We start from the raw sequence: 27,443 nt of genomic DNA on the forward strand, positions 1-27,443 counted from the left end.
TCAGGTTAAAACAGGGAAATGAAAGTCAATGTGCAGCAACAATTCTGGGTTTTTTTAAAGGTTTCTCTTCATGGATTGCTTTGTGCTCCTCCTCCTGCAAGACAGTGAGTCTCCATAGGCCCATGAATGTCATAAGTGAGTGCAAGCTTGAGGAAGCACCTATGCTGTGCTCATGACAAAATATCTGTGGTCCAGAGCAGAGCTCCCAACCCAGCTACTATGAACCACGCTTGGCCCCAGAAAAGAACGGAAAACAGAAGAGACATTGGATTGGATCTTCCAGAAGGTCTTTGTTGCAATTTTTCTCCATCATTGAAAAAAAATTACATCATCAAATAAAGACAATAGCAGCACAGCTTATTGAAATGTCACAAGCAAATTTGTTTTGTACTTTCCCTAAGAACATTATGAAATCCCCCTCCCCCCGCATTATTTTCTGTAAAATGCCTTTTTTTTTTTAAGCACCATGAAATCCTACAGAAAGAAAAATAAGTAAAACATCTCCACACATGGATTTATCATCATTATCACTGGGTCCCCTGCCTGTGACTCTGGGATGGGAAGGATGCCAGAGGCTGGCATGTGAGGTGGTTTGCATATCACTTCTAGGCACCACTGCACCTTTTCCCTTCAAGCTCAGAGCCCTGACAGCAAAAGAGAGGTTCCGCAGTTACCTTCTGCAGCATAAGTCTGCTGAATCGACGGAGCAGGAGTCCTCTCAAAATAATTTATTTTAATGCACAGGGAACTATTTCAGATTTTTCACCTAAGAATCAAGAACACAAAGTAGATACCAAATCTCAGGCACCTGTGAAAATGATCATCACTTTCAGTAAAATCAGAGACACCTCTCATTTCTCCTCGATGCCACTGCACTGATGTCAAGTGACTTAGGGCAGGCATGAGAGAACTGAGGTTTACATGGAGTATGGGTGGGTTGGTGAAGTCCAATGAAGGTGTGGTGCAGAGACAGAGGACAGGGCTTTGCTTACAGCCGTGTAATTAGCATGCTGTTCCAAAGTTTCCCTATGCAGAATTAACAGCATCCACAATGACACACTAAAGTGATCTTTGTTTCAGAGAGTTGCCCTTTTTCTTTTTAAGGCCATTACTAGCCAGCTCTTACTGTTCACTCAGCCACTGTCTTTGCACACAGTTGCATCGTAACAGTGAGAAAGAATAACCCCATATTAGCAAAATGCAACAAGCAGAGATATGGAATGCAACACTGGCTGGTTTTTCCTTTCTCGTTTTACAGGGGCTCTGAATGTTTGTTTTCCTACACTTTTCCCATGGTTCAGAAACCTTGGTACACACTGGATGCTTCACATTCTCACCAAATCCAGTGGGTAAAAACCAGCCCCACCCAAACTCTGGTCACCTTCTCACTAGTCCTCAGAACCCAGCATGCAAATAGACAGGCAGCATTGACGAAGCCAGGAAATGATATCATCTCAGAGGGAGGCAAGGGGGCGGGTTCTTAGTATTCAGCTCAACTAGGACTTTAAACATGGAATGGTCCTTATAGAACCCAAAGCAGCCATTTCCTCAGGTGTGTGTCTGTGTGTGTGTGTGTGTGTGTGTGTGTGAGAGAGAGAGAGAGAGAGAGAGAGAGAGAATGTCTGTCTGATCATAGTACTTGAATTCATGATACATGAAGTACTACAGTTGACTGCAAATAGCAACAGCTTAAAATTCTTTAACTAGTCTTAACACCATGCAAAAAATGCCCTCACAGCATGAGCCCTCCCGGTAACAGTACACTAAAGAGCTATAAGGGAGGATAGAGAGAGCCTACACAGGGCATAATCCGAATTTGGACACCAGTCTCCCAAGTACATCTAGTCTCCATCAATCCCCCAAAAGACAAATCCCAAAGGGCAAGAGACTAAGCTCTCACCTTAACCTAAAACGGGCAAGACAATTAGTCATTATTCACAAATCCAACTTATAACTTAATCTTAATAAATTTTGTGAACTCATGGACTAGGGAGTGTTTCATTAGAGAACTGCACAACCACAATGGACCTTGACAAGTATCTGTGCTCAACTCCCTCCCTTGATGTGCAGACAAGGTAACAGAGATCTAGGCAGAGAACTGATGTGCCTACAATCACAGGCTATGACTGGTGGAACACAAATAGTCCCAGTTACCTTAGTAACAGGCCAGAGATGGCCCAACACCACCCCAACCCGCACATACACACACACACACACATACACACTCTGTACAGCCCTGCCCCAAAGTGATTAATTCCTGGAATCACTGTTGGGTTAGGACTGGGTATGGAGCTGTACTCTTTCCAGGAAAAAACGCCCATTGGCTCTCTCACCAGTAAACCTCCAGATTTGTCATGCAAGAAAAATTCAGTGCCCGATTGCCAGTGAAGCAAAAGACAGCCCCCACTGAAGATAGTGGACGTGTGCTCTTTCTGTGTGCGAACTCGAAACATTTCTCCTAGGTTTATGCTGGAGTGAGAGTACAGATTGGAAAGTGGGGGCTGTGCTGATGCATGTATAGAATGTGTAGCAGCTTTGACTTATCACGTGTATTCTACATGCCATTTGGCCCCATCTAAAAAAGGTAACATTCAAGTAACTTCAAACCAACTGGCCTCCTCCAAAATCTTAGTTTATATGAAGAGGAATCCAACCTCTTATTCTCTCTCAGCTTCTTTGCGAGAGTATTTTATAGGTTTCTAAACACTTTGCACACATATTTAATCGATCAATCACCATAGAGGATCTTCTTTGATTTTGTTCATCACATTCTTGGCCAAATGTACTCAGGGAATGGGTTATGTAGAAAATCTTCCCACCCCCAGCCCAAGGTTATGTTTGATCCCTCTGTATGACTGATTTGACTCATTTGGGGAAGCATCTATGCACACACCAACACATGCACCTGTTCCATTTGGTAGAGTATGCAGCTTAGTGCTTTGAACAATTTTATTCCTGCTGTATGCAGAGTTTCTACAAAGTTAGCAAGTAAAGTGCAAAAGAGTGCTTTCAAAGGGCATTTTTAAAGGGTGCCACATACAGAATTTCCAAAACCAAATAAATGTATAGTAGGTGTCTGCAGGGGCAACCCTTTGAGCCATGTTTACACAAAGACCTTGTGCCCTCTCGGTGGTGGAGATTCCGCCATATCTGCTCCCCACATCTGTAAGCTGTGTCCACGAAGCTAGAAAGACACACATACACACAAGCACACACATTCACAAGGATGCATGATGCAGACACTATAGTGAAGTTGAAAGCAGACTTTGGTCAGACTTTGAATACCAGCTCTACCACTTTCTTGCTGTGTGCCATCGGATAAATAACATAGCTTCCCTGAGCCTCTGTGTCCTTGTGTATATAATGGGTTTGCAAATACTTCCCACATAGTGTCGTGAGGTTTCATTGAGCTGACGTTCATAAAGTGCCTAATCCTGTGCCTGGCCCACAGAAGGCACTGGATAAATGAGAGGGAAGCCTCTGCCAGATTTGGCCGTAGGGCGTGGAATTTTAACACACTACTACAAAGAACGTACCAGGTAACACAGAGTGGAAACCAAATAAGTGAGATCCATGGACAGTTTAATTAGGAAACTTCGACTTGTTAGAATAACAGAGGAAGTCCCAGTTATCTACCTATTCCTTAAAATACATTTTTGTCAGGCTGGTAAAACTCAACATCCACACCTGCATAAACATCACCTCCCAAGTGACTATTTATTACTGTGTTGACACAGGATGTCACCAGTGAGCGTCATCTCCAGTCCAATGGAGGAGCTGACTTAGACCTTCCTTGGACAGGAAGGGTCTCATCAAACTTGATTCTTATCTGGCTCCTTCTCAAAAGCAATGCCAGAACTTCAACAGAGCCTAAAGGTCTGGGGACAGGGAGATGGGACTGCATGTGCTCCAGGCAGGGGAGAGCTGTGCATTTTTGAGAAATGGGGAGGGACAGGTCTTCCATGGTACCAGTGGTCGAGGATGTCATGGGTACAACTTTCCCTGGAGGTCAGAAAGCACGAGACAGTCTCTGGAAGTCTCCGCTAGCGCTGTGATCTTTTGGTAAATCCACACTGCGGGTTAGTAATGTAAAATCCCGTGAACTCTCTAAAAGGTAGCCATCAGCCTAGAACACCCATAACCAGCAACTGCCTGGTGTTGCCAGGTCCAAATGCTTTCATGTGTGGCCCAAAGAGCTAGCTGTGAACCAGCCAATTATGATAAAGACTGAGGCATACACAAGAGTATGTATTTTCCCCTTTCTGATACAAACCCATTTAAAATCATCATGCAACCTATGACCAGCCATTCCCCGACTTTCCTCTACGGGATGTTCTAGCCTCACAGACCAAACATAATTATGATGTGTTAGCTTATCGTTTGCCTGGGAACAATCAGTCTAGGGGTGTTCCAGTTTTAGTGAGTAACCAATGTGAGATGTAGAAACAAGCAAGGAGAAGCGGTGACATTTTCAGAATAAAGGAATGCCCAAACATAAAAGTAAAATGAAATATTTTAAATATTTCTAAGTATCATTGTTAAATGGAATTAATGGCACTTATGCTGCAAGCAATAAAACCATTTCAAGCTTACTGTACAAGGGGTACATTTTCTTTTTGTTTGGCGATAGCGAGATTGGATCTTATCACTATGTCTACCCTAAGACACCCAAGGGACAAAAAGCCCTGAGATGGAAAGATGCCATGGTCCTCCTCAGTGTGTCTCAGAAATGCAGGATGTCTACTTTTATAAAAATGTAGGATCAGCTAGACAGAACAGCAAGCCACTGGCATCATGCAAGGCAATTGTTTTGGTATTTCTCCCCCTCTTATCAAAACAAGTTATAACCAAAGTACATGGACATTTCCAAATCAGTTTATTGTCACCATTGCACCCACTGAGGAAAATGCATGATTGGCCTTTAACCACGCAGCAGTTGATGTTGCGTTTTCACCACTGCTCGCCAGTTCATGTGGATTACCTACCCCTGTGAGAAAGACCAAACTCAGCAGGCTTCTGTCATTGGTTAAGGTGATATCCACAGTGTGATGTGTTTGTGATTATTTTTTTTTCTTTTGTCATGAGAAAAGCAATTGCACCTTTTAATATGTGTGCTCTGATCTGCTTCCAACAAATTCCAGGTGCTCTCAGGTCCCCACAGACATTCATTTGGAGCATAGAAAGACTAGGTATGATGCACTGAGCACATGCCAAAGCTCAGAGCACATGCCAAAATGTCAACTCCAACCTTTGTTACACATAACCAGTTCACCCCCAATCAGGTCCCCTTCTGCGTGTGCACATATTACTAACAACTCCACTAAAAAGACACACCTGTTTCTTTCAGGAGGCTGGTCTAAGGAATAGCTGCCCTTGTCTACGTGTGTGCCCAGGTAGCACTGCCCAGGGGTACAGCACTGCCACTGAAATGCCCTTAACATGTACGGCCAGAACCGGCTACGTGCACGGACACTCTTGGTGTGTCCTGTGGTTGCTATCTGAAATGAAGTTCTTGTTCTCTGATTCCTTTTGGCAGAGCAAGCTTTCAGTTGTTTATGGCACAGTGAAATATATTCTTCAATGCTATGTAATTTTGGACTAATAAGTCTGTTTAAGGCACGTGTCTCAGTGTGAATATTAAAAACACACACACACACACACAACGCTCAGTCCAAGACCAATGTCCTTCACATTTAGTTTCTGTCTTCAAGTAATGAGTTGTTCTCCAGCTCCCGGTCTTTGGTGTCCGTGGGTATCATTCCATTCTCCATCTCAGCGTGCTGCTGGATACAGTCCGTCAGCATGGCTGTGCTGGAGTTGTCCGAGTTACACATCTTTTCTGTCTCCTCCTCTTTCTTCTCCTCGTCCAGGGAGTAATTCCGGAAGGTCTTGTAGATTTTCTGAACGTCCTCAGGCAAGGTCTTTTTGAGGTCCTTGTTTTTTCTCTTGGTGAGTCTGGAGGTGGACCCGAACTTGTTGATGATGTTGTCCTCGGACGCACCCTGCCCGTGCTTGTTCAGCTGCTCTGGCCCCTTCAGGCGCAGGTTGTTGGGCCGGTTGTTGATGCTCTCCTGGGACGAGGCCTTGAAGCGGCCGGTGTCCAGGGCGGCAAAGACAGAGCGCTTCTCGGGGGACAGCATGTCCAGTGAGTGGGCCCGCTGGTCCAGGCCCAGCCGCCGGCGCTCCATGCTGCGGATGGTGGCCGCCCGCTGCAGCTTATCGTGGATCTCCACGCTGAGCCTTCGCCGTGTCTCCCGGAACTCGGCCGTGACGTTGGCCTTCCACTCCGCCGCATGGGCCTTGATTTCACCCACCTGGCCAAGAGACAGAAGAGCAACAATATGCTGACAAATGCCTCCCTGCCTTGGCCTCCCAGTACCCACAGCCCTCGGGTGTCCCCACGGGGAGGCCAGGAGGTGACGCAGCCCGTGCCCAGGGAGAGGTGCAAATGCTACCGTCTGCCCTAGTACTTCTGCCACCAGGACACCCATCCCTAACTAGCTAGTGAGTAAGGTGGCTCAGGGGGACACACGTGGTGGGCAACCCCAAGAAGCCTGAGATTTGGAGATGGTGACTTAAAGAGAGGGGGATGGCATCCTGCAGGAGAGGTTAAAATGTGGAGTTGGACAGGCCTGGCTTCCAGCTCTCTTTTGTCAATTGCATGGCCTCATTCCCCCAACATACACTTCAGTGACCATATATAGCTCACCTGAGACAAGGAAATGCACCTCACTCAGTCCTGGGCACAGCAGATGTTCAGCAGGCCTTCTGCCCTCCCTGCCTTTCTGATTTTCTATCCTGGCAGGGTGACCAACCTGTTCCAGTTTGCCTGAGGCTGTCCCAGTTTTAAAACAGAGTCCTGTGTCCTAGGAACTCCCTCAGTCCTGGGAAAACTGGGATGGTTGGCCACCCTATCTGGGCCATGCTATGGTCATGTGCTGTGGGGCTTTCCCTGGTTTAAGAAGATGCTCCAGGGCACCTGGTAACCCACTTCCCCTGGTCAGGGTGCAGGAAGAGGGCCTGTTCTGCCAAAGCCCACTAAACAGGCCTCCTTAGAGTAGAGTTTTGCCTGAGGATCAGCACCAAATTTCTTGGCTCTGAATGAACAGGACAGACAGTACAAGTCCCATGCTTCCCTCTGAAAATGAGGAACTCAAATTTGTACATTCAGGAAAGTCAATATTCATGTTCTTCCCTTCTCTTTTGTTATAGCTGATTTTCAGCAGGTCAGTTAGCTGTCTGGGGAACCAGTCTGGAAATTGCATTGCTTACTTTCCTGGCTTACTTATGTAAGCCAGGAAAATTAGCATATGGGCCCAGGAAAATGATATGGGAAATCTCTCCATTCAGCAACTTTCTCCTGGGGCCTTTTACACAGAATGAAGCAAACAGAGGCTGGCCCTCTCTTTATTTCTTTGGTTTTTCTTATCTCCCCTCCTTTCTTTTAGCTCTTTTGTTTTTCTCCTTCCTTGGCCTTCCTCCTTTCTTTTCCTCTCTTCCTAAGAGAGCTACATGAATATTTATTTTTTAATCACAAAATCTATCTTTCCTTCATATGTCTTCCTTTACTTCCCTTCATGTAAAGTTACACGCATGGCCCTTCCTCAGGGATGTATATTTGTCTCTATGGATGCGACAACCAAGAGGGGATATAAGTGAAAAAGGCCCGTTGGGCTCACTTCCCTGTAGCTGGCCACTGTTTGATGATTTCAGTTTCTTACTGAATCAGGAAAGATTCTTGGCATTCAACTGCCTTTCCGCACAGACCCTGAGACCGGAAGGACAGGCTGCACAACCCCCCACACACTCAGCCGTAGTCTACCTATTTATTTTCATTTTCATTTTTTTAAAATCAGCTGTTGTTTACTAGTGTTTCCAGGATTTATGGGCTGGTAAACGAATCACCATATTTTCTCACCTGCCAAAAAAAGAATCCAGAAATAACTGTATTCTATTCTCCTTAGCTTTGAAGGAATGATTCAACATGAGGAAGCCTATGACCCGCCCGCCCCCGCCCCCGACAACCGAGCCAGAAACACTCCAGCCCACAGGACAGAGACAGGCAATTCTGGACACAAGCTCATCTGTTCTCAAGACCATTCATAGAGTTAGGAAGGGGTCCTACCTCTTCTTTTGTCTTTTTGGACAGAACCCGTAGCCAGTCTCCGATCATACTGAGGACAGCTGCAAAGTAGGCAAGGCCAACAAGGATCCAAAACCACACTAGGGGCTTATACCACTCTCGATAATTGATGCCAGCGTTTCCCCCTGAAAACAACCAAATGTTACTTTAACCGTGATCTAGCATATGGTCTTTGCAGAGAGCACATATTCCATTCCATGTAGTGAAGACATCATCCATCATCGTCTAACACTCAGCTGTTAGGTCTGCTGTGTACAAGGCAGATCGGGGTTAGAGGGCAAGGGGGGGTACCCATCCCTTACCCAAAAAAGCCTAACTTGAGGCTTTACTTCCCTCGATTCTTGACCATTAACCTTAATACCAGAAATAAAAAATGCCAGTGGCCAACTTGACCTACTAATGCTCAACCTGAGCGTTGAGGATTAATGACTCTGAACTACAGGACAACAGATCAGGTCTGGCTGTCATTGTTTTTTCTTAAACTTCTCTAAATTTATTTTAATAAAAATCAAATATAATCGTATCACCCCCTGTGGTTTGGAATTCTTGGAATCATTTCCATCTTAAGCACTCGTACCTTTACTAAGAGACAAGTGGATGTGTGAAAGTAAAATTAGCTTTAATGGCATTACTGGGACTTTGATGCAAGCAATAGTGATTTAATGCTAACTGAGGAATGGTGTTTACATAGTGCTACTCCAAAGGGTCAATTAGGCTGAGTAATTAGAGTCACCATAAACTAGAACTAAAAGGGACCTTTGAGGCCAATCCCTTTATTTTATAAATAAGGATTACAGTAAAAATCCATCAAACCAAATTGGCCAGTTTCCTGACTGCATTGACTGGCTGTTCCATTGAAAGGACCAGTCATTTATTCTGAATAATTAGCCTATTTATTCTAACCTTCCTACAGACACTGCTGGAGGCAGCCATGCAAAACAGATTGCAAGCCCAACCCACCGTCCTAAAGAAGTGAGGAAGCTCCTGGAAATAACGGCTATCAGCCTCGATCTCTCTCTGGGAAACGCTGTTGCCTAACGAAGCAGGCAGTGGCTGTTTCTAAGATGACAGATACTAGCAATGGATTGGTAACTATGGTATTAGTTGATGAGTGATTAGAGACTTTCCCACCGGACCAGGGTTGTAACCACATCTAGCACCACTGAGTCTTAAGGCAAAGGCAGCTGGGCAAGAAATGTGACCTGTGGCTCCTCTCAACAAGCTCAAACCCAATCAGCAACACATCGCAGCAGACCATGAGGCTCGACAGCTACTGCCACTTCTTAACGTTAGAATTCCAACTTCTCTGTGCCAAGCCACCTTCGGTTTGGTCCAGCTGCTTTTGGTTTTTCCTTTCAGACAACTCTCTCCTGCATCATTAGAGCTGTAGGATATGATTTGAGCTCCTGCACCAGTAAGTGGTTTTTGAGGTTCATTTGGTTTCTGTGCTACGCCAGAGAAATCTGTAGCTTTCTCCTGTGGGCTATCTGGGAGTAAATATTTACCTTTGCAAGTCACTATCAACCAGCAAAGATGGTCACTAGGGTGCGCTAGTGAACAAGGAACAATGAAGCAGGCAGTCAACACCCTTCTAAGTATCCCTTTATGAGCTGCTTATCTGGATTCAGAGTTCTGTGTGTGCTCCCAGACAGAGTTGCGAAATACTGTAAGGCTGTCCTAAAGTGAGTCAGCTGCAAAATAAATCAGCAGTCAATCCTGCAGGATCAATGTTCTGATTACATTTCTAGTAGAGTTCATACTATGTCAAATCACAGCAACCATCAACTCTTGTTAATGTATCGTTTTCCAATGATTGGGCAACCTTCCCTATCACTCGTAGACTGTTACCAAAAGATAGAGATAAACTTCCAGTCTTTTCAGGCATGCATTCTCCAGATTGGTCTGTGTAAGCTCGGAAAACTGGAGCTTGGAAGGGGTCTGGCCTAATTGCAGTCAGCACTGTGACTTTTAAGAGACCATGGTCTGCAGAAACCTCAGGACAAAGGAAATATGGCTCTGTAATCACTGACAAGGGCAGTAAAACTGTGGATGCCTGGGACTGTGTAGGTTGTGCCCTTACTAGGTAAGTAAAGATAAGGTAAAGTGCTAGTTTGTACTGAGTGCTCAGTCCATGGTAGATAATAAATAATAAAAGCATCATTTAAAAAATCTCACTCCCAGGCCTCTGCTATTTGTGCCTCAGATTAACAGACTGAACTGAGCCATTGGTTAGAGATCTGTGTCTGTCACAAGTATCTTACAACAGACAGTCCTCGGGACAGCCCAGTGCTATCCCAGAGAGCTCTAAAGCACCACCCACTGCAGGTTATTCTTTGGATACTTAAAGATGTTTGTGAAATAGTTCAAAATTCCAGCTGCCACTACATGTATTTGCCTTAGATTGGAACCACCGCTGAGTTTTCCCATGGACCGGCTACGGATGATGCTAAGGGATTAACTGGAATACATCTATAACTGTTCCTCTTACTTTTCTCAGTTTCTCTGTGAGGTCTCTCTTCGGAGCTTGAGGCCACTAACTAGACATCCATGGTTGAGCACTGTGCATAAGGGGAAAATGGGTAGAGTCCCAGGCTCCAGGCTTTCTGTAAATGATTTTTAGTCACATTGACTAAAAATCAATTTTTAGTTAAAAGCTTAAAAAAACTAAATTTAGTCACTTTGCAATTCTTAGTTCTTAACCAATAAAAAGGAAGGGGGAAAAAAAAACCCTACTATTTCTACAAAGTGGAATTCAGTCTTTGTCTGCCCAATTGGAAGAGCTACAAAACCACTCTGCCAGTTATTTGTATTATAAAATTAACAGGGAGGCACGCGTGCCCCTATTGATGAGCCTTCAGCAATCTCTTCCAGAATTTCCTGTTTGCCAGACTCCTAGAGACCAGAACCCATCCTCCTGATGTGCACAGTATTCCATGGAGAAATCAAGACACTGCTGGGATCACACGCCAAACAAGAACAGTCTGGCCAGGTGCAGTGGCTCACACCTGTAATCCCAGCACTTTGGCAGACTGATCACATGAGCCCAAGAGATCGAGACCAGCCTGGGCAACATGGCTAAATCTCATTTCTATGAAAAATACAAAAAACAAAAATAAAAAATAGCCAGGCATGGTGGCACACGCCTATAGTCCCAGCCACTCAGGAGGCTGAGGTGGGAGGATCACTTGAGCCCCAGAGGTCCGCGGCTGCAGTGAGCCATGATCACACCACTGCACTCCAGCCTGGGCAACAGAGGGAGACCCTGTCTCAAAAAAAAAAAACAAAAAAACAGTCTGCTTAGGGCTCAGGTCAGGCTGCCACTTCACCAGGAACCGGTATAGGAAACACATACACACACACACACTCCACCTAGACATTTCAAACTTGTGATAGATGACAGAGTTGTTTGATCAAAGTGTTCACTTCTTGTAGTAGAAACTGATCACTTGTCTGAACATCTAGAACTATCCTATTAGAAAAAGAGAGGAATGGCCTCTTCCTTCTATCCGTACCTTTCTACCACACTTTTGGGAAACTGGTGCACGTATGAAACTAAATCTCATTCCATTTGCAAGTTCCCTGGCCCTAGATGAAATTGATGGTGATTTTTTTTCACTTCCTGAAACATGGCTCATCCACATTTATTTTTACAAGGAAGGCTATTGCTTGTATATACACTCCTGCATAATCCATGAGCTTATATTCCCTCTGGGCAGTTCTCAGCTCCCCGTAGTCACCAAAGTCCTCAGCTTTGTATCTGACATGCCCAGGACAACGTTTGCAGAGACAATGGCTCTCACCTGGGAGTCAGGAAGCTGAACCTGCAGGTCACTGCAGACCAAATTCTATGCTAATCTCGTCTGAGTTTCCTATGTGCCACTTCCTAGCACAGCCTTTATCATTGGATTAGAGAGGTTTAATCCAATTCAGAAGTCCAAGATTCAATGAGAAATTCACTTTAGTCTTGCATAATTCGTGTGACGATAAGGGAAATAAGCATCCTGAGAAGGAAAAGGGTTGGCTTTCTTTTCATAGCAGAAAAATCCTATGGTGTTTATATTACATAGGACTAGGGATTTGAAATGAGCCTCTTCACAGCAGTAGTGACACTGAGTCATCTTCATTTGCTTCTCCTGCAACATCTTTTATCGACTGCGAAAAGCACAGCCAACAGATTATTTTCCCCGCCAGAGCCCCAGTGCCTGGCCTGCCCAGGGTGCTTACCTGCCACAAAATCACCAAAGCCCACCGTGGTCAGAGTGACCACCACAAAGTAAATGGACTCCAAAGCCGTCCAGCCCTCGATGTACTTAAAGATGACAGCAGGGATCGTCACAAACACAACGCAGCCGGCCAAGATGAACAGGATGGTTGAGATGACCCGGATCTTGGTCTGACTCACTTGCTTTTTCTAGGAAGAGCAAAGGAGAAAGATAGGCAAGTCAGCGGCATCACCCTGATTCAGGATATAAATGCACAGAAAAAGGTACTATGTCAGTGACTTTTAACCTTTCTCTGGTCATTGGCTGCTTGGAGGAAATTTGATGAACGCTGTGAACTGTTTCCTAGAAAAGTGCACATACAGAAGTTTTCAGGTGGTCTAGGAGGTTCTCAGGCTCCCTGAAGCTTGTTCGTGGACACCAGCTCAAACAAACAAACAAAAAATCCTGTTTAGCCAATGCTTTGAATGTTTCTTGCATGGTTCCATGACTGCAGCCCAAATACTGATTCTAACTTCTCACTGGTGCAAATATAATGATTTCCCAAAAAGGGCCTGCTGCCATTTGTCATGTAGTATTACTGATCCACCATTCGTGAGAATGAGTTTGGAGCTCTTTCCACAATGGTGGTGATGGATTTGCACCGTTTCCCTTGTGTCAAACGGAATATGCTGGAAAAAAAATTATCTGAGTCAGGCCAAAATGTTTGGGTGAAATGGAAAACACAGTCATCCCCATCTTCACTTGTGACTGACTCTAGCCAAGTATTTGTGTGTTTCTTCACCCCCACATTTTCCCTGCTGAGGCTGTATATTTATAACACACTTTTGTTTTAAAACACACCTGTCTGAGCTGGTGCTGTGATCATTCACGTGTGTTGACTGTATCACTCACAAGAGACAGGACAGGAGTCAGCATAACAGGGTCCCCGTCTAAATGGGTAGTAGGACAACAATTAGATTGACTTAATGATCTGTGGTGAAATCTCCTTTGGGGCTTTGAAATTTTTATACATCTCTGCAAACAAATCTCATCTTATGCCAGCTCCTGAAGGAGTCAGTTGTTGGGTCATTAAAAAAAAGCAACTAGAATGGGAATTAGACTGATACTGGGGCAAAGGAGTCATACCAATGGAGTCCAGGAGCAGGACCGGTAGCATCAGTCGTATTCTCTTTGGATGTGCTGAAGGTGACACTGGAATTGACTCTAAGCTGAAAAATCCTTGCAACTCTCAGAATTGGTGCTGAAGACTGTCATCAGGAGGCCCTGGTATCATATACTAGTATAAATATATGAACGATGTGTTTAACACCAGAATGTATGGCCTTTCTACATTGCCTAGATGAATTTTCTGCAAACGTACACCACATTTGGGGTAATCAGTATAGGAAATCCGTACCATGAGACGTGCATCCTCATTGCACCAAGCACAGAGAGACCTTTGCTTTATATACTTCATTTTACACATGCAAAACAGAAGCCAAGAGGGGTTAAGGGACTTGCATAAAATGATGCTACTAATTAGCTGAGATTAGAATTCTGATCTAATTAATTCTCAGTCCAGTGCTTAACAATGGAAACAGCTTTTCAAGTAATTCAACAATTCACCAGCCCAAAGAAAGTTGTCAAACAAAGTCGTCTGCACCTAACAAAAGAAATCAGACTAACTCCTGCTGAAAATGGGCAGTCCTCTGTCCCTTCTGTGAAGGATGACTGAGGATAAAAAATGGTCACTGGGTGATCTGTCCAGGAAAAGCTAAAGAAATGCCGTCCTTCCTTGTAAAAAGGAGGTACTTTTTTAACTCCTAAGAAGGCATCTGGTATATAAAATGGGAACAGGGAAAAATAATTTGATCTATGCTCTGATATAGAAACCCTCCTAATCTCCTCAGAGAAGCCATCTGAAAAAAAATTACAATTTATTGATATTGTTGAAACTATATATGAAAATATCGACTTTTTCACACATGAAAGTGTTATAACAAGATAAATTACCTGAAAACTGCAGGGAAAGTTTTGTCCATTTCATAAATTTCCATGTTGGATATTATAGGAGGACTTTGTGAAGGCAGGTAAGCCCCTCTGAGAATCCAGGAACTTACTTTAATTAGCCTAGTTTTGTTTGCAGAAATGTATGAAAAGTTCAAAGCCCAAAAGGAGATTTCGCCACAGATCATTAAGTCAATCTAATTGCTGGCAATGGGAGTACCATTCCTCCTCAAATATTCCTCCTCAAATGCATAGTGAAATTAAAGTGAATTAAATGTTTGTGAGATGCTTGTTAAGTCATAAGATGTGAATGTAACTGCAATCTAAATGAGGTTGAGGTTGGCAAAAGAGGACTGCAAGTACGTAGGAAGCTGGAGACGTTCCTGGACTTCAGGAGATGGGCGGGAGGGAAGATGGGGAAGGACAGGGGTGGATTTGTTTGATGGCAGACAAGAAGGTGTATAACAAAGGCTAGATCGTGGCATCTTAATTGCATCATCTACTGGAGACTTTATCAGCAAGGTAAACATTTCACCACTACTCATTGCCCAGGCTAACAAGTGTGTTCCTGGGCTGCTTCTCCTAGACATCCAAGGGTAATGCTCAGAGAATGTTTGGAGCATTTAATTATCAGGGTATTTTAGGGACTTAAGAAATGCATGTCTTGCATGTGTATGTGTGTGTAGGTGTATGAAAATATGTGTATACCCATACTTTGCTATAAAAAGAAGTGCTGTGGGCGTAAGGTTTTAGCAATATCTGTTATTCTGGATACCCATGTTTTTGCTGCCCTCTAGGTATTTAAAACAAAAAAAAGTTGCCTTAATTGAACATTTTAAACTGCAGCTTTCACAATGGAATCACAAACCATCTCATGTGCCGTGTGGTGATCTTCAGTTTTCTTATCCCCATTAGCCCTGTAACTGTTCACTGCTGCTGAAAAGCCATAGTAGTGTTTAAGAGCACCGAGTCTAGGGAAAGACTGCCTGAGACACATCCCATCCCCACTGTTAAATAGCTGAGTGACCTTAGGCAAGTTTCTCAACCTCTCTGTGCATTAGTTTTTTTCCTCTATAAAATGGAGATAAGAAACCCCACCTTATCAGATTGTTTGGAAGATTAAACAAGTGTGCAAACACTTAGCACAGTGCCTAGTTAATATTCAATGCTTGTTAACAGGCCATTTTAATGTAAATGCTCAAATTTTTCCTTAGACGTAAACAGTCCCAGGTTTAATGCTGCTCTTTGCCATTGAGGAATGTTCCCTCATATGTGGCTTCATATAATCTTTGTTTAGCTTCAGGAGGTTGCTGCTGGTTGTCCTTTCCTGGATATATTGTATACCTTATTGTCAACAACAAAAAATGTCCTCATTCTCCTTTGGTTCCTCTTGCCAACTCTGGTTTGAGCTCTCAGACAGTCTCAGCTCACAATCTTGGAAGCTTTTTTATTTGCCTTCCAATTAATTCCACCCTACTTCCAAAACCCCAGGCTCAGCCACCTCCCCGTCCCACTTTTCATCATCCTTCAGAAACTGCCAAGAATTGCAGATAATGTTTGCGATGTCAGGAACCAGCTGCAGAGGGATTCTGAGAGGCACAAACCTCACTCTCCCTGCCTCCGTGCCACATCCCCTTCCACTTACAGAATGGAGCTCTGTTTCCACGGTGGGGTTGCTAGGCAAAATTGCATTGCTTACTTACCAGTAAGCAGAGCCGCTAGCAGAAAGCTCTGTGAGAGCCCAGATCTAACTGAGCTAATGTGTCCTTAGGCTAACAAAACTTTATCAGGGAAGAGATGGTCTGATATGATATTTGGGTAGAACTGATAGGATGGTTGTGTACTTCCGTCTAAATCGTGTTTTCACACTTTGTTGATTGGTTAGACTAGAGGGCATGTTCTTCCCTTCTCTTTACACAAACAGTATTTTGCAAAACTATCTCCCGTATCTGATTGATACAAACTATAGGAATTTTTGAAGTACTCAAAACCCATCTCCTGTAGAGTTCATTTAGTTGTTAAAATTATATGTGCAATTGTTCCAAAGACCAAGTAAGCTTTGTAAACAGGAGGAGAGGGAGCCAGTTCTAAGAGCTCTCTTTTGAGAAAGGGATGTATGGTCTGACAATTCGGGAAGTGTTTACTTGTTTCAGGCCTCAGAGGGCTAAGCCACATGTCCAATTCTCATTAAGCATAATTCTCTGTCTGTTTTTGTTTACTTCCACAGTGTTATTTTGGAGAGCATGTATATTCCCATTCATTTGTGGGCTATTTTTTCATTTAATTTTTACCCCCTCTTTAATCCCCATTGTTTGCATCTTTATGTAATTTCTTAGAATTCTGAGATTAACAATTCAGATTGTTTTGTCTGGCTGGGAAATTATTTATTCATTGTGATTTCTAGTCAGGATGTCGGGGATTTTACTCAAGAATAAAGACACTGCAGTAAAAATCCTAAGACAGAAGCTAAACATGCAGAGCTCAGTTTATGGCTTGGTTTGGTTTGTTGAAATGCAAACACATCACCATAGTAATACATCTGAACTGAGGATAATTTCTCAAAATGGAAAGATAATGGGAACTGCCTAGTAAGAGGACTGACTTCATTTTCTTATAACATGTTTTCTTCTAAGATTTATTTTAGAAGGTTCACTTATAACTAATAATTTCAACATCACAATGAATGGCCTTGTGGTACTAGCAATTCTATAAACTATGAGTAGAGCTTTTAAATGCTCTCTACCTAAAATCTCCATGGCAGAGATGCTGTAAGCACACATCAGTGAGAATAGTGAAGTGGAACCTTCAAGAAGCCTACTGAAAAAGTCCCACTCAAAAGCTGAATACACAAATGGATCATATCTACACACACACAAAAAAGTTTATATCCAGCTTCTGACTCTGAGTCATGTTGCATGACACCTATGACAGACTGGCCAGTTCAGTACTTTGCTGGTTTCACTATGCAAAGTTCTTGAAAAAGATGTTGGTATATATGGGTAAATTGTTTTTTATCACTAGACTACCAATATAGGTGCATCTGGGATGGAAAAAAATAAAATTCACAAATAATAAAAACTCAGGCCAGGCATGGTGGCTCATGCCTGTAATCCCAGCTCTTCGGGAGGCTCAGGTCAGGAGTTCAAGACCTGCCTGGCCAACATGGGGAAACCCCAACTCTACTAAAAAATACAAAAATTAGCTGGTCATGGTGGCAGATGCCTGTAATCCCAGCTACTTAGGAGGCTGAGGCAGGGAGAATCACTTGAACCTGGGAGGCGGAGGTTGCAGTGAGCCAAGATCGCACTGCTGCACTCCAGCCTAGGCAGCAGAGAGAGACTCCAACTGAAAAAAAAAAAAAAAAAAAAAAAATCAACTGTTCCACTGCAGGAAGACTTTAATTAAAATTTTCAAAAGTTTTCTATTCTAAAAAAACTGGTGGCTGTTAACATTTGAAGATAATACACTATTGGAACACAAACACAAGATTTGGCATTTAATTCATTCTGCACACAATTATTTAAAACCTTTATATGTCAGGGACCATTCTAGTTGCAAGGGACATGCCAGTTCGAGGGAAGGAGGGAGGGAAGGAAGAAATGGAAGGAGGGAAGGAGGGAAGGGGGAGAGAGAGAGAGAGAGAGAGAAGAAAGGGGAAAAAAAAGAAAAGAAAAAGTTCCTTCCTCTTGCACACGAAGTCCAGCAGGAAGATCTGAGCCTTTGGCTGAAAAAGTGTGGCACTGTCCATGGTGCCCCACCCTGGTAGATATTGAAGGCAAAGCTTAGTACCTAATGACACCTAGGTGATGAAATATGTCGCCTGGGATAGAAGAAAGGAAAGAATAACATTCTTGTAGCTCTGGCATGTGGAATATAAAAGCGTGCCAACTGTAATGGACGATCTTTAAATCTTTCTCAGTCAGGCATTCAGAAGGTAGGTCTCAGAGGCAGGAAAACTCATAAGCGATCACACCACATGTAGAAAATATCCAGACAAATCCTTAACTGAAGAAGGGTCCTTCTCTTTGGTTGAAGGGTGAAAGAAAGCCCACGGAAAGGTAACGAGAATGGGACACCTGCTGATGAGCCACACCAACTGAGTAACTCCTGACAATCCCAAAAGATGCCCCTCCCAGCTGCTCACCTATCCAAATTCTAAATTTATCCTACTCAGATTTCAGCAGCATGATGAACAATGCTTCCATCTCAAATGGCCTCTCCACCATCATAAACAGAGGCATACAATAATACTACAGTAACAATGCTACAGACAGCTAAAAGGTAGACTCACTCTTCTTCCACTGGCTAGCAAGGTGTAAGGTCACAGTTCTGTGGCTAAGCAGTGCACAGGAGTGAAGGCACAAGACCCCTCTAACAGGATAAATGCTCATTTTCCACCCCAGTGCTTCTTTCCTTGTATAGGGAGCTCCACCTGCTGTAATACACATGGCCACTCAACACTTATTCTGACCCAGGAACTGTTAACCCAGCCCCTTCCTCTCCCCTTCCTTTTGGGAGGTACCCCTTGTGATCTGCTATCTAATTCTGAGGTTGTATTAGGAAACTCATCTATCCACAGACATAAGCCATATTCTTCAGTATAAAGGGAATATAGTAATGTTAGGCTTTAATTTATCATCTCCTTTGTCTTATTTTATTTTATTTTATTTTATTGAGGCAGAGTCTCGCTTTGTCGCTCAGGCTGGAGTGCAGTGGTGCAAACTCAGCTCACTGAAACTTCCGCCTCCCGGGTTCAAGCGATTCTCCTGCCTCAGCCTACCAAGTAGCTGAGATTACAGGAGTGTGCCACCAAGCCCGGCTAATTTTTGTATTTTTAGTAGAGATGGGGTTTCGCCATGTTGGCCAGGCTGGTATTGAACTCCTGACCTCAAGTGATCCACCCGCCTCGGTCTGCCAAAGTGCTGGGATTACAGGAATGAGCCACCGTGCCCGGCCCATGATTTTTTATTTTAGCAGAAAGCTCAGTGATTATTCCATTATGAAGGGGGAAAGAGGTGAAATCCTCTGGTGTTCAGCAAGCTCTCCTCAAGGGAAGGTGAGTTCCCTTCTTTAGCTTGTGAATGCTCACCTGGAAGGAAGACATGTTGTAAAAGCAGAAAAGTAGGGTGAGATTACAGTGGGTTTCCTGCTAAGGGTGCTCTGCTAAAAGAAGAGTGGATTGGGACAGCCATTAAGGAACTCTGAGCCCTAGCTAGAGCTGTCTGGGAAGGACAAGAACCTGGAACAGCAGCCAGGGCAAGGGGAGAGCAGTGTTAGGGTTCTCATGTAGCCACAAAACAGACTAGGTCAGTAAAACACCCCTTGCCTCTCTGGCTCCTCTAGGAACACTTTACTCTTTCTCGTCCTTCCCACTCATCTCTTAGCTATGCAGCTGCTCCCTGGAACCAGTATCCAAGAGTACCCAGAACACGTAAAAGAGAAGAAAGTTGTCATATGATCCCTATCCCCACTCCCATGAGTAGCCCAAAGGCTACTAGACAGAAGAACTATCTATAGGTCCAGGAATAAAGGTAAATGACAAACAGGCATGCATTTTCTGTGACCTTGTTTATCTTGCCTGTTAGAAGATTTGAAGACAGCCTTCAAGGTCAGACAGATTTAGGTCAACACCTATACAAATGCCTGGGTATTGCTGGATAAGCAGTAAACAACCCCCTTCCCGATAGACAGTTTCTTTCTTTCTCTTTCTTTCTTTCTCTTTCTTTCTTTCTCTTTCTTTCTTTCTTTCCTTCTTTCTTTCTTCCTTTCTTTCTTCCTTTTTCTTTCTTCCTTTCTCTCTTTCTTTCCATATTTCTTTATCTCTTTCTTTCCTTCCATCCTTCTTTCCTTCTTTCCTTCCTTCCTTCCTTCTTTTTTTAGACAAATACTTTTAATGTAAGCACCTAGGGATGCTTGTCCACATAAAACTATAAATAATAATAAAATAAGCATTAAGAAATCTTACAGAGAAAGGTGTATGAACTAGAAGATGAAAAAGCAACGAGAAGCAAACAAAATTAGAAAATCTTTAAGAAGGATAATTTAAGAGCATAATTGACAAAAAACATTAGGGTATAGAAAGAAGAGATAGAACAATAGTTTGAGGGATCTAGAATTTTTCTGGAGGCATACAAGAAGGCTTCCCAGCTACCCATGTACCTAATTGTTTCAGAGATAAAAAGAAAATGGAGAGAAGGGAAAAGGGATATGCATAAACTTTCTAGTTGACTAGGAATGAGAAGTTAGATAAGAAGGAAATACAGCTTTATAGAAAGTCATGCAGAAATAAGCCCTACACTGGAAAGGCCTCCATTGAGGGAACTGGACAGAAGCACTTACAAATGAGAAAATTCCTTTAGCATATTTTTCAAGCTATGAATGAAGCTGAACTCTATAACTTTTCTATTCCTTTTTTCAGTCAGTATTTATTGTGTACCTACTCTCTGTCTGATAGTGAGCTAACTTCACCAGTGAGTAAAACAAAATGGCCCCCCGTCTCACAGAGCTAGTAGGAGTTGAGACAAGCATTAAACAATCATGCAAGGAAATAATTAATCACAGCTTGTGATAAATCAGACGTGTTGTGAAGGGAAAAGAACTCACGGAGTGAGAGAGTGTAAAAGAAACCTCATGACACTGTGGAACTGTTTGCCTACCACAGTCTCCATATTTACTGCCCATACCTCAAGATTCCCTCTTTGTCGTAAAGGGAGTTGTTGCAAATGATCCAAAACAGAGGATTAGTGATGGAGAGAAACAACCCTGCAAGGAAGCTAGGGAGGTGCCAATGAACTTGGACTTCACATACATTGGCTGTTTTCTACTCCTGACAAAGTTTCCATTGGAAGCCTCATGGCAGAATCACCCAGGGCAAGTACCTTGACATCCTAGGGGACGTGATCTCATCTAAGTTTTATACAAATGCCTCCAGGAAATGTCAGACTCCAATTGTGTGTGGTGGACAAATAAATGCATACATGATTCATTTGCTTATTCATCTATCATTCATTTATGATTATTAAAGAGGAGTATTGCTCTTTCACTTGATTAGAATGGATTTGCTTATAAGGATGACATTGGGTGGGGCACAGTGGCTCACACCTGTAATCCCAGCACTTTGGGAGGCCGAGGCGGGCAGATCACTTGAGGTCAGGAGTCCAAGACCAGCCTGGGCAATATGGTGAAACCCTGTCTCTACTAAAAACACAAAAATCAGCCAGTTGTGGTGGCAGGTACCTGTAATCCCAGCTACTCGGGAGGCTGAGGCAGGGGAATCGCTTGAATTGAGGAGGCGGAGCTTGCAGTGAGCTGAGATCATGTGACTGCACTCCAGCCTGGGCAACAGAGTGAGACTCCTCCTCAAAAAAGAAAAAAAAAAAAATAGGAGGACTACACTGAAGCCTATTTTGATTGCTGAACATGCATAATAAATGTCCTGGCTTTTAATTAGTACATTTTTTCCTCTTAAAAGAATTAAGTTATATGCAAACTCTTTCATGGAGCTAAATGTAATGAATAAAGTAAACTATTACCTTTCATGAAGACACTGAGCTGTTTAGCTATGCAAATGAAAGCAGATGTAGGCATCTCAAGGCTGTGACTCCAGGGACACATGCTCCATAAAATAAAGTAGTCAACAGTGCCCCACCCTTTTGTGGGGGTTGCATCTCTGTGGATACTATTTCCTTTACAAGAGTATTCTCTTTAAAATGCAGTTCTAGATTACATTGCTCCTGCAAAGTGTTTAGCAGAGATATGCATGAACAGTTTGAACAGTTCTTCTCAGAGGACCAGAAACTGAGAATCTAAAAGCAACAAAAGAGGATCTCCAGACCTCCTGATGTTCACCCCATGTTAGGAGAAAGATTAGAAAATGGGAGGAGGAGCCAAGATGGCCAAATAGGAACAGCTCCTGTCTACAGCTCCCAGCGTGAGCAATGCAGAAGATGAGTGATTTCTGCATTTCCATCTGAGGTACTGGGTTCATCTCACTAGGGAGTGCCAGACAGTGGGCGCAGGTCAGTGGGTGCACGCACCGTGCGCGAGCCAAAGAAGGGCGAGGCATTGCCTCACTCGGGAAGCGCAAGGGGTCAGGGAGTTCCCTTTCCTGGTCAAAGAAAGCGGTGACAGACGGTACCTGGAAAATCGGGTCACTCCCACCCGAATACTGCGCTTTTCCGACGGGCTTAAAAAACGGCATACCAGGAGATTATATCCCGCACCTGGCTCAGAGGGTCCTACGCCCACGGAGTCTCGCTGATTGCTAGCACAGCAGTCTGAGATCAAACTGCAAGGCAGCAGCGAGGCTGGGGGAGGGGCGCCCGCCATTGCCCAGGCTTGCTTAGGTAAACAAAGCAAGCCTGGAGCCCACCACAGCTCAAGGAGGCCTGCCTGCCTCTGTAGGCTCCACCTCTGGGGCACAGACAAACAAAAAGACAGCACTAACCTCTGCAGACTTAAATGTCCCTGTCTGACAGCTTTGAAGAGAGCAGTGGTTCTCCCAGCACGCAGCTGGGGATCTGAGAACGGGCAGAATGCCTCCTCAAGTGGGTCCCTGACCCCTGACCCCCGAGCAGCCTAACTGGGAGGCACCCCCCAGCAGGGGCAGAGTGACACCTCACACGGCTGGGTACTCCAACAGACCTGCAGCTGAGGGTCCTGTCTGTTAGAAGGAAAACTAACAAACAGGAAGGACATCTACACCAAAAACCCATCTGTACATCACCATCATCAAAGGCCAAAAGTAGATAAAACCACAAAGATGGGGAAAAAACAGAGCAGAAAAACTGGAAACTCTAAAAAGCAGAGCGCCTCTCCTCCTCCAAAGGAACGCAGTTCCTCACCAACAATGGAACAAAGCTGGACGGAGAATGACTTTGACGAGCTGAGAGAAGAAGGCTTCAGACAATCAAATTACTCCGTGCTACGGGAGGATATTCAAACCAAAGGTAAAGAAGTTGAAAACTTTGAAAAAGATTTAGAAGAATGTATAACTAGAATAACCAATACAGAGAAGTGCTTAAAGGAGCTGACGGAGCTGAAAACCAAGGCTCCTGAACTACGTGAAGAATGCAGAAGCCTCAGAAGCCGATGCGATCAAATGGAAGAAAGGGTATCAGCGATGGAAGATGAAATGAATGAAATGAAGCGAGAAGGGAAGTTGAGAGAAAAAAGAATAAAAAGAAACGAGCAAAGCCTCCAAGAAATATGGGACTATGTGAAAAGACCAAATCTACGTCTGATTGGTGTACCTGAAAGTGACGGAGAACAGAACCAAGTTGGAAAACACTCTGCAGGATATTATCCAGGAGAACTTCCCCAACCTAGCAAGGCAGGCCAACATCCAGATTCAGGAAACAGAGAGAACACCACAAAGATACTCCTCGAGAAGAGCAACTCCAAGACACATAATTGTCAGATTCACCAAAGTTGAAATGAAGGAAAAAATGTTAAGGGCAGCCAGAGAGAAAGGTCGGGTTACCCTCAAAGGGAAGCCCATCAGACTAACAGCTGATCTCTCAGCAGAAACTCTACAAGCCAGAAGAGAGTGGGGGCCAATATTCAACATTCTTAAAGAAAAGAATTTTCAACCCAGAATTTCATATCCAGCCAAACTAAGCTTCATAAGTGAAGGAGAAATAAAATACTTTACAGACAAGCAAATGCTGAGAGATTTTGTCACCACCAGGCCTGCCCTAAAAGAGCTCCTGAAGGAAACGCTAAACATGGAAAGGCACAACCGGTACCAGCCGCTGCAAAATCATGCCAAAATGTAAAGACCATCGAGACTAGGAAGAGACTGCATCAACTAATGAGCAAAATAACCAGCTGACATCATAATGACAGGATCAAATTCACACATAACAATATTAACTTTAAATGTAAATGGACTAAATGCTCCAATTAAAAGACACAGACTGGCAAATTGGATAAAGACTCAAGACCCATCAGTGTGCTGTATTCAGGAAACCTGTCTCACGTGCAGAGACACACATAGGCTCAAAATAAAAGGATGGAGGAAGATCTACCAAGCAAATGGAAAGCAAAAAAAGGCAGGGGTTGCAATCCTAGTCTCTGATAAAATAGACTTTAAACCAACAAAGATCAAAAGAGACAAAGAAGGCCATTACATAATGGTAAAGGGATCAATTCAAAAAGAAGAGCTAACTATCCTAAATATACATGCACCCAATACAGGAGCACCCAGATTCATAAAGCAAGTCCTGAGTGACCTACACAGAGACTTAGACTCCCACACATTAATAATGGGAGACTTTAACACCCCACTGTCAACATTAGACAGATCAATGAGACAGAAAGTCAACAAGGATACCCAGGAATTGAACTCAGCTCTGCACCAAGTGGACCTAATAGACATCTACAGAACTCTCCACCCCAAATCAACAGAATATACATTCTTTTCAGCACCACACCACACCTATTCCAAAATTGACCACATACTTGGAAGTAAAGCTCTCCTCAGCAAATGTAAAAGAACAGAAATTATAACAAACTATCTCTCAGGTCACAGTGCAATCAAGCTAGAACTCAGGATTAAGAATCTCACTCAAAACCGCTCAACTACATGGAAACTGAACAACCTGCTCTTGAGTGACTAATGGGTACATAACGAAATGAAGGCAGAAGTAAAGATGTTCTTTGAAACCAACGAGAACCAAGACACAACATACCAGAATCTCTGGGATGCATTCAAAGCTGTGTGTAGAGGGAAATTTATAGCACTAAATGCCCACAAGAGAAAGCAGGAAAGATCCAAAATTGACATCCTAACATCACAATTAAAAGAACTAGAAAAGCAAGAGCAAACACATTCAAAAGCTAGCAGAAGGCAAGAAATAACTAAAATCAGAGCAGAACTGAAGGAAATAGAGACACAAAAAACCCTTCAAAAAATTAATGAATCCAGGAGCTGGTTTTTTGAAAGGATCAACAAAACTGATAGACCGCTAGCAAGACTAATAAAGAAAAAAAGAGAGAAGAATCAAATAGACGCAATAAAAAATGATAAAGGGGATATCACCACCGATCCCACAGAAATACAAACTACCATCAGAGAATATTACAAACACCTCTATGCAAATAAACTAGAAAATCTAGAAGAAACGGATAAATTCCTCGACACATACAGTCTCCCAAGACTAAACCAGGAAGAAGTTGAATCTCTGAATAGACCAATAACAGGATCTGAAATTGTGGCAATAATCAATAGCTTACCAACCAAAAAGAGTCCAGGACCAGATGGATTCACGGCTGAATTCTACCAGAGGTACAAGGAGGAACTGGTACCATTCCTTCTGAAACTATTCTAATCAATAGAAAAAGAGGGAATCTTCCCTAACTCATTTTATGAGGCCAGCATCATCCTGATACCAAAGCCTGGCAGAGACACAACAAAAAAAGAGAATTTTAGACCAATATCCTTGATGAACATTGATGCAAAAATCCTCAATAAAATACTGGCAAACTGAATCCAGCAGCACATCAAAAAGCTTATCCACCATGATCAAGTGGGCTTCATCCCTGGGATGCAAGGCTGGTTCAATATATGCAAATCAATAAATGTAATCCAGCATGTAAACAGAACCAAAGACAAAAACCACATGATCATCTCAATAGATGCAGAAAAGGCCTTTGACAAAATTCAACAACCTTCATGCTAAAAACTCTCAATAAATTAGGTATTGATGGGACGTATCTCAAAATAATAAGAGCTATCTATGACAAACCCACAGCCAATATAATATTGAATGGGCAAAAACTGGAAGCATTCCCTTTGAAAACCAGCACAAGACAGGGATGCCCTCTCTCACCACTCCTATTCAACATAGTGTTGGAAGTTCTGGCCAGGGCAATTAGGCAGGAGAAGGAAATAAAGGGTATTCAGTTAGGAAAAGAGGAAGTCAAATTGTCCCTGTTTGCAGACGACATGATGGTATATTTAGAAAACCCCATTGTCTCAGCCCAAAATCTCCTTAAGCTGATAAGCAACTTCAGCAAAGTCTCAGGATACAAAATCAATGTACAAAAATCACAAGCATTCTTATACACCAACAATAGACAAACAGAGAGCCAAATCATGAGTGAACTCCCATTCACAATTGCTTCAAAGAGAATAAAATACCTAGGAATCCAACTTACAAGGGATGTGAAGGACCTCTTCAAGGAGAACTACAAACCACTGCTCAAGGAAATAAGAGGATACAAACAAATTGAAGAACATTCCATGCTCATGGGTAGGAAGAATCAATATCGTGAAAATGGCCATACTGCCCAAGGTAATTTACAGATTCAATGCCATCCCCATCAAGCTACCAATGACTTTCTTCACAGAATTGGAAAAAACTACTTTAAAGTTCATATGGAACCAAAAAAGAGCCCGCATTGCCAAGTCAATCCTAAGCCAAAAGAACAAAGCTGGAGGCATCACACTACCTGACTTCAAACTATACTACAAGGCTACAGTAAGAAAAACAGCATGGTACTGGTACCAAAACAGAGATATAGATCAATGAAACAGAACAGAGCCGTCAGAAATAACGCCACATATCTACAACTATCTGATCTTTGACAAACCTGAGAAAAACAAGCAATGGGGAAAGGATTCCCTATTTAATAAATGGTGCTGGGAAAACTGGCTAGCCATATGTAGAAAGCTGAAACTGGATCCCTTCCTTACACCTTATACAAAAATCAATTCAAGATGGATTAAAGACTTAAACGTTAGACCTAAAACCATAAAAACCCTAGAAGAAAACCTAGGCATTACCATTCAGGACACAGGCATGGGCAAGGACTTCATGTCTAAAACACCAAAAGCAATGGCAACAAAAGCCAAAATTGACAAATGGGATCTAATTAAACTAAAGAGCTTCTGCACAGCAAAAGAAATTACCATCAGAGTGAACAGGTAATCTACAAAATGGGAGAAAATTTTCACAACCTACTCATCTGACAAAGGGCTAATATCCAGAATCTACAATGAACTCCAACAAATTTACAAGAAAAAAACAAACAACCCCATCAAAAAGTGGGCAAAGGACATGAACAGACACTTCTCAAAAGAAGACATT

At 43.1% G+C, this 27,443-nt stretch overlaps 1 protein-coding gene across 4 annotated transcripts in view; it reads right to left on the bottom strand.

Annotated features, from left to right (window-relative positions):
- Positions 1-429: 429 nt before the first annotated feature.
- KCNK10 (potassium two pore domain channel subfamily K member 10) overlaps positions 430-27,443 on the bottom strand; it is a 152,267-nt gene continuing 125,253 nt past the window's right edge. For all 4 annotated transcript variants that reach the window (XM_054530370.2, XM_063715672.1, XM_054530371.2 and 1 more), the window contains 3 exons: positions 12,368-12,554; positions 8,126-8,268; positions 430-6,314 (listed from right to left, as the gene is read on the bottom strand). In XM_054530370.2, coding sequence (XP_054386345.1) covers positions 5,694-6,314; positions 8,126-8,268; positions 12,368-12,554 — 951 coding nt within the window. In that variant the 3' untranslated portion in view covers positions 430-5,693. The remainder of the gene's footprint in view (positions 6,315-8,125; positions 8,269-12,367; positions 12,555-27,443) is intronic.

This window comes from Pongo abelii, chromosome 15 (assembly GCF_028885655.2).
Source record: "Pongo abelii isolate AG06213 chromosome 15, NHGRI_mPonAbe1-v2.0_pri, whole genome shotgun sequence".
Lineage (NCBI taxonomy): Eukaryota > Metazoa > Chordata > Mammalia > Primates > Hominidae > Pongo > Pongo abelii.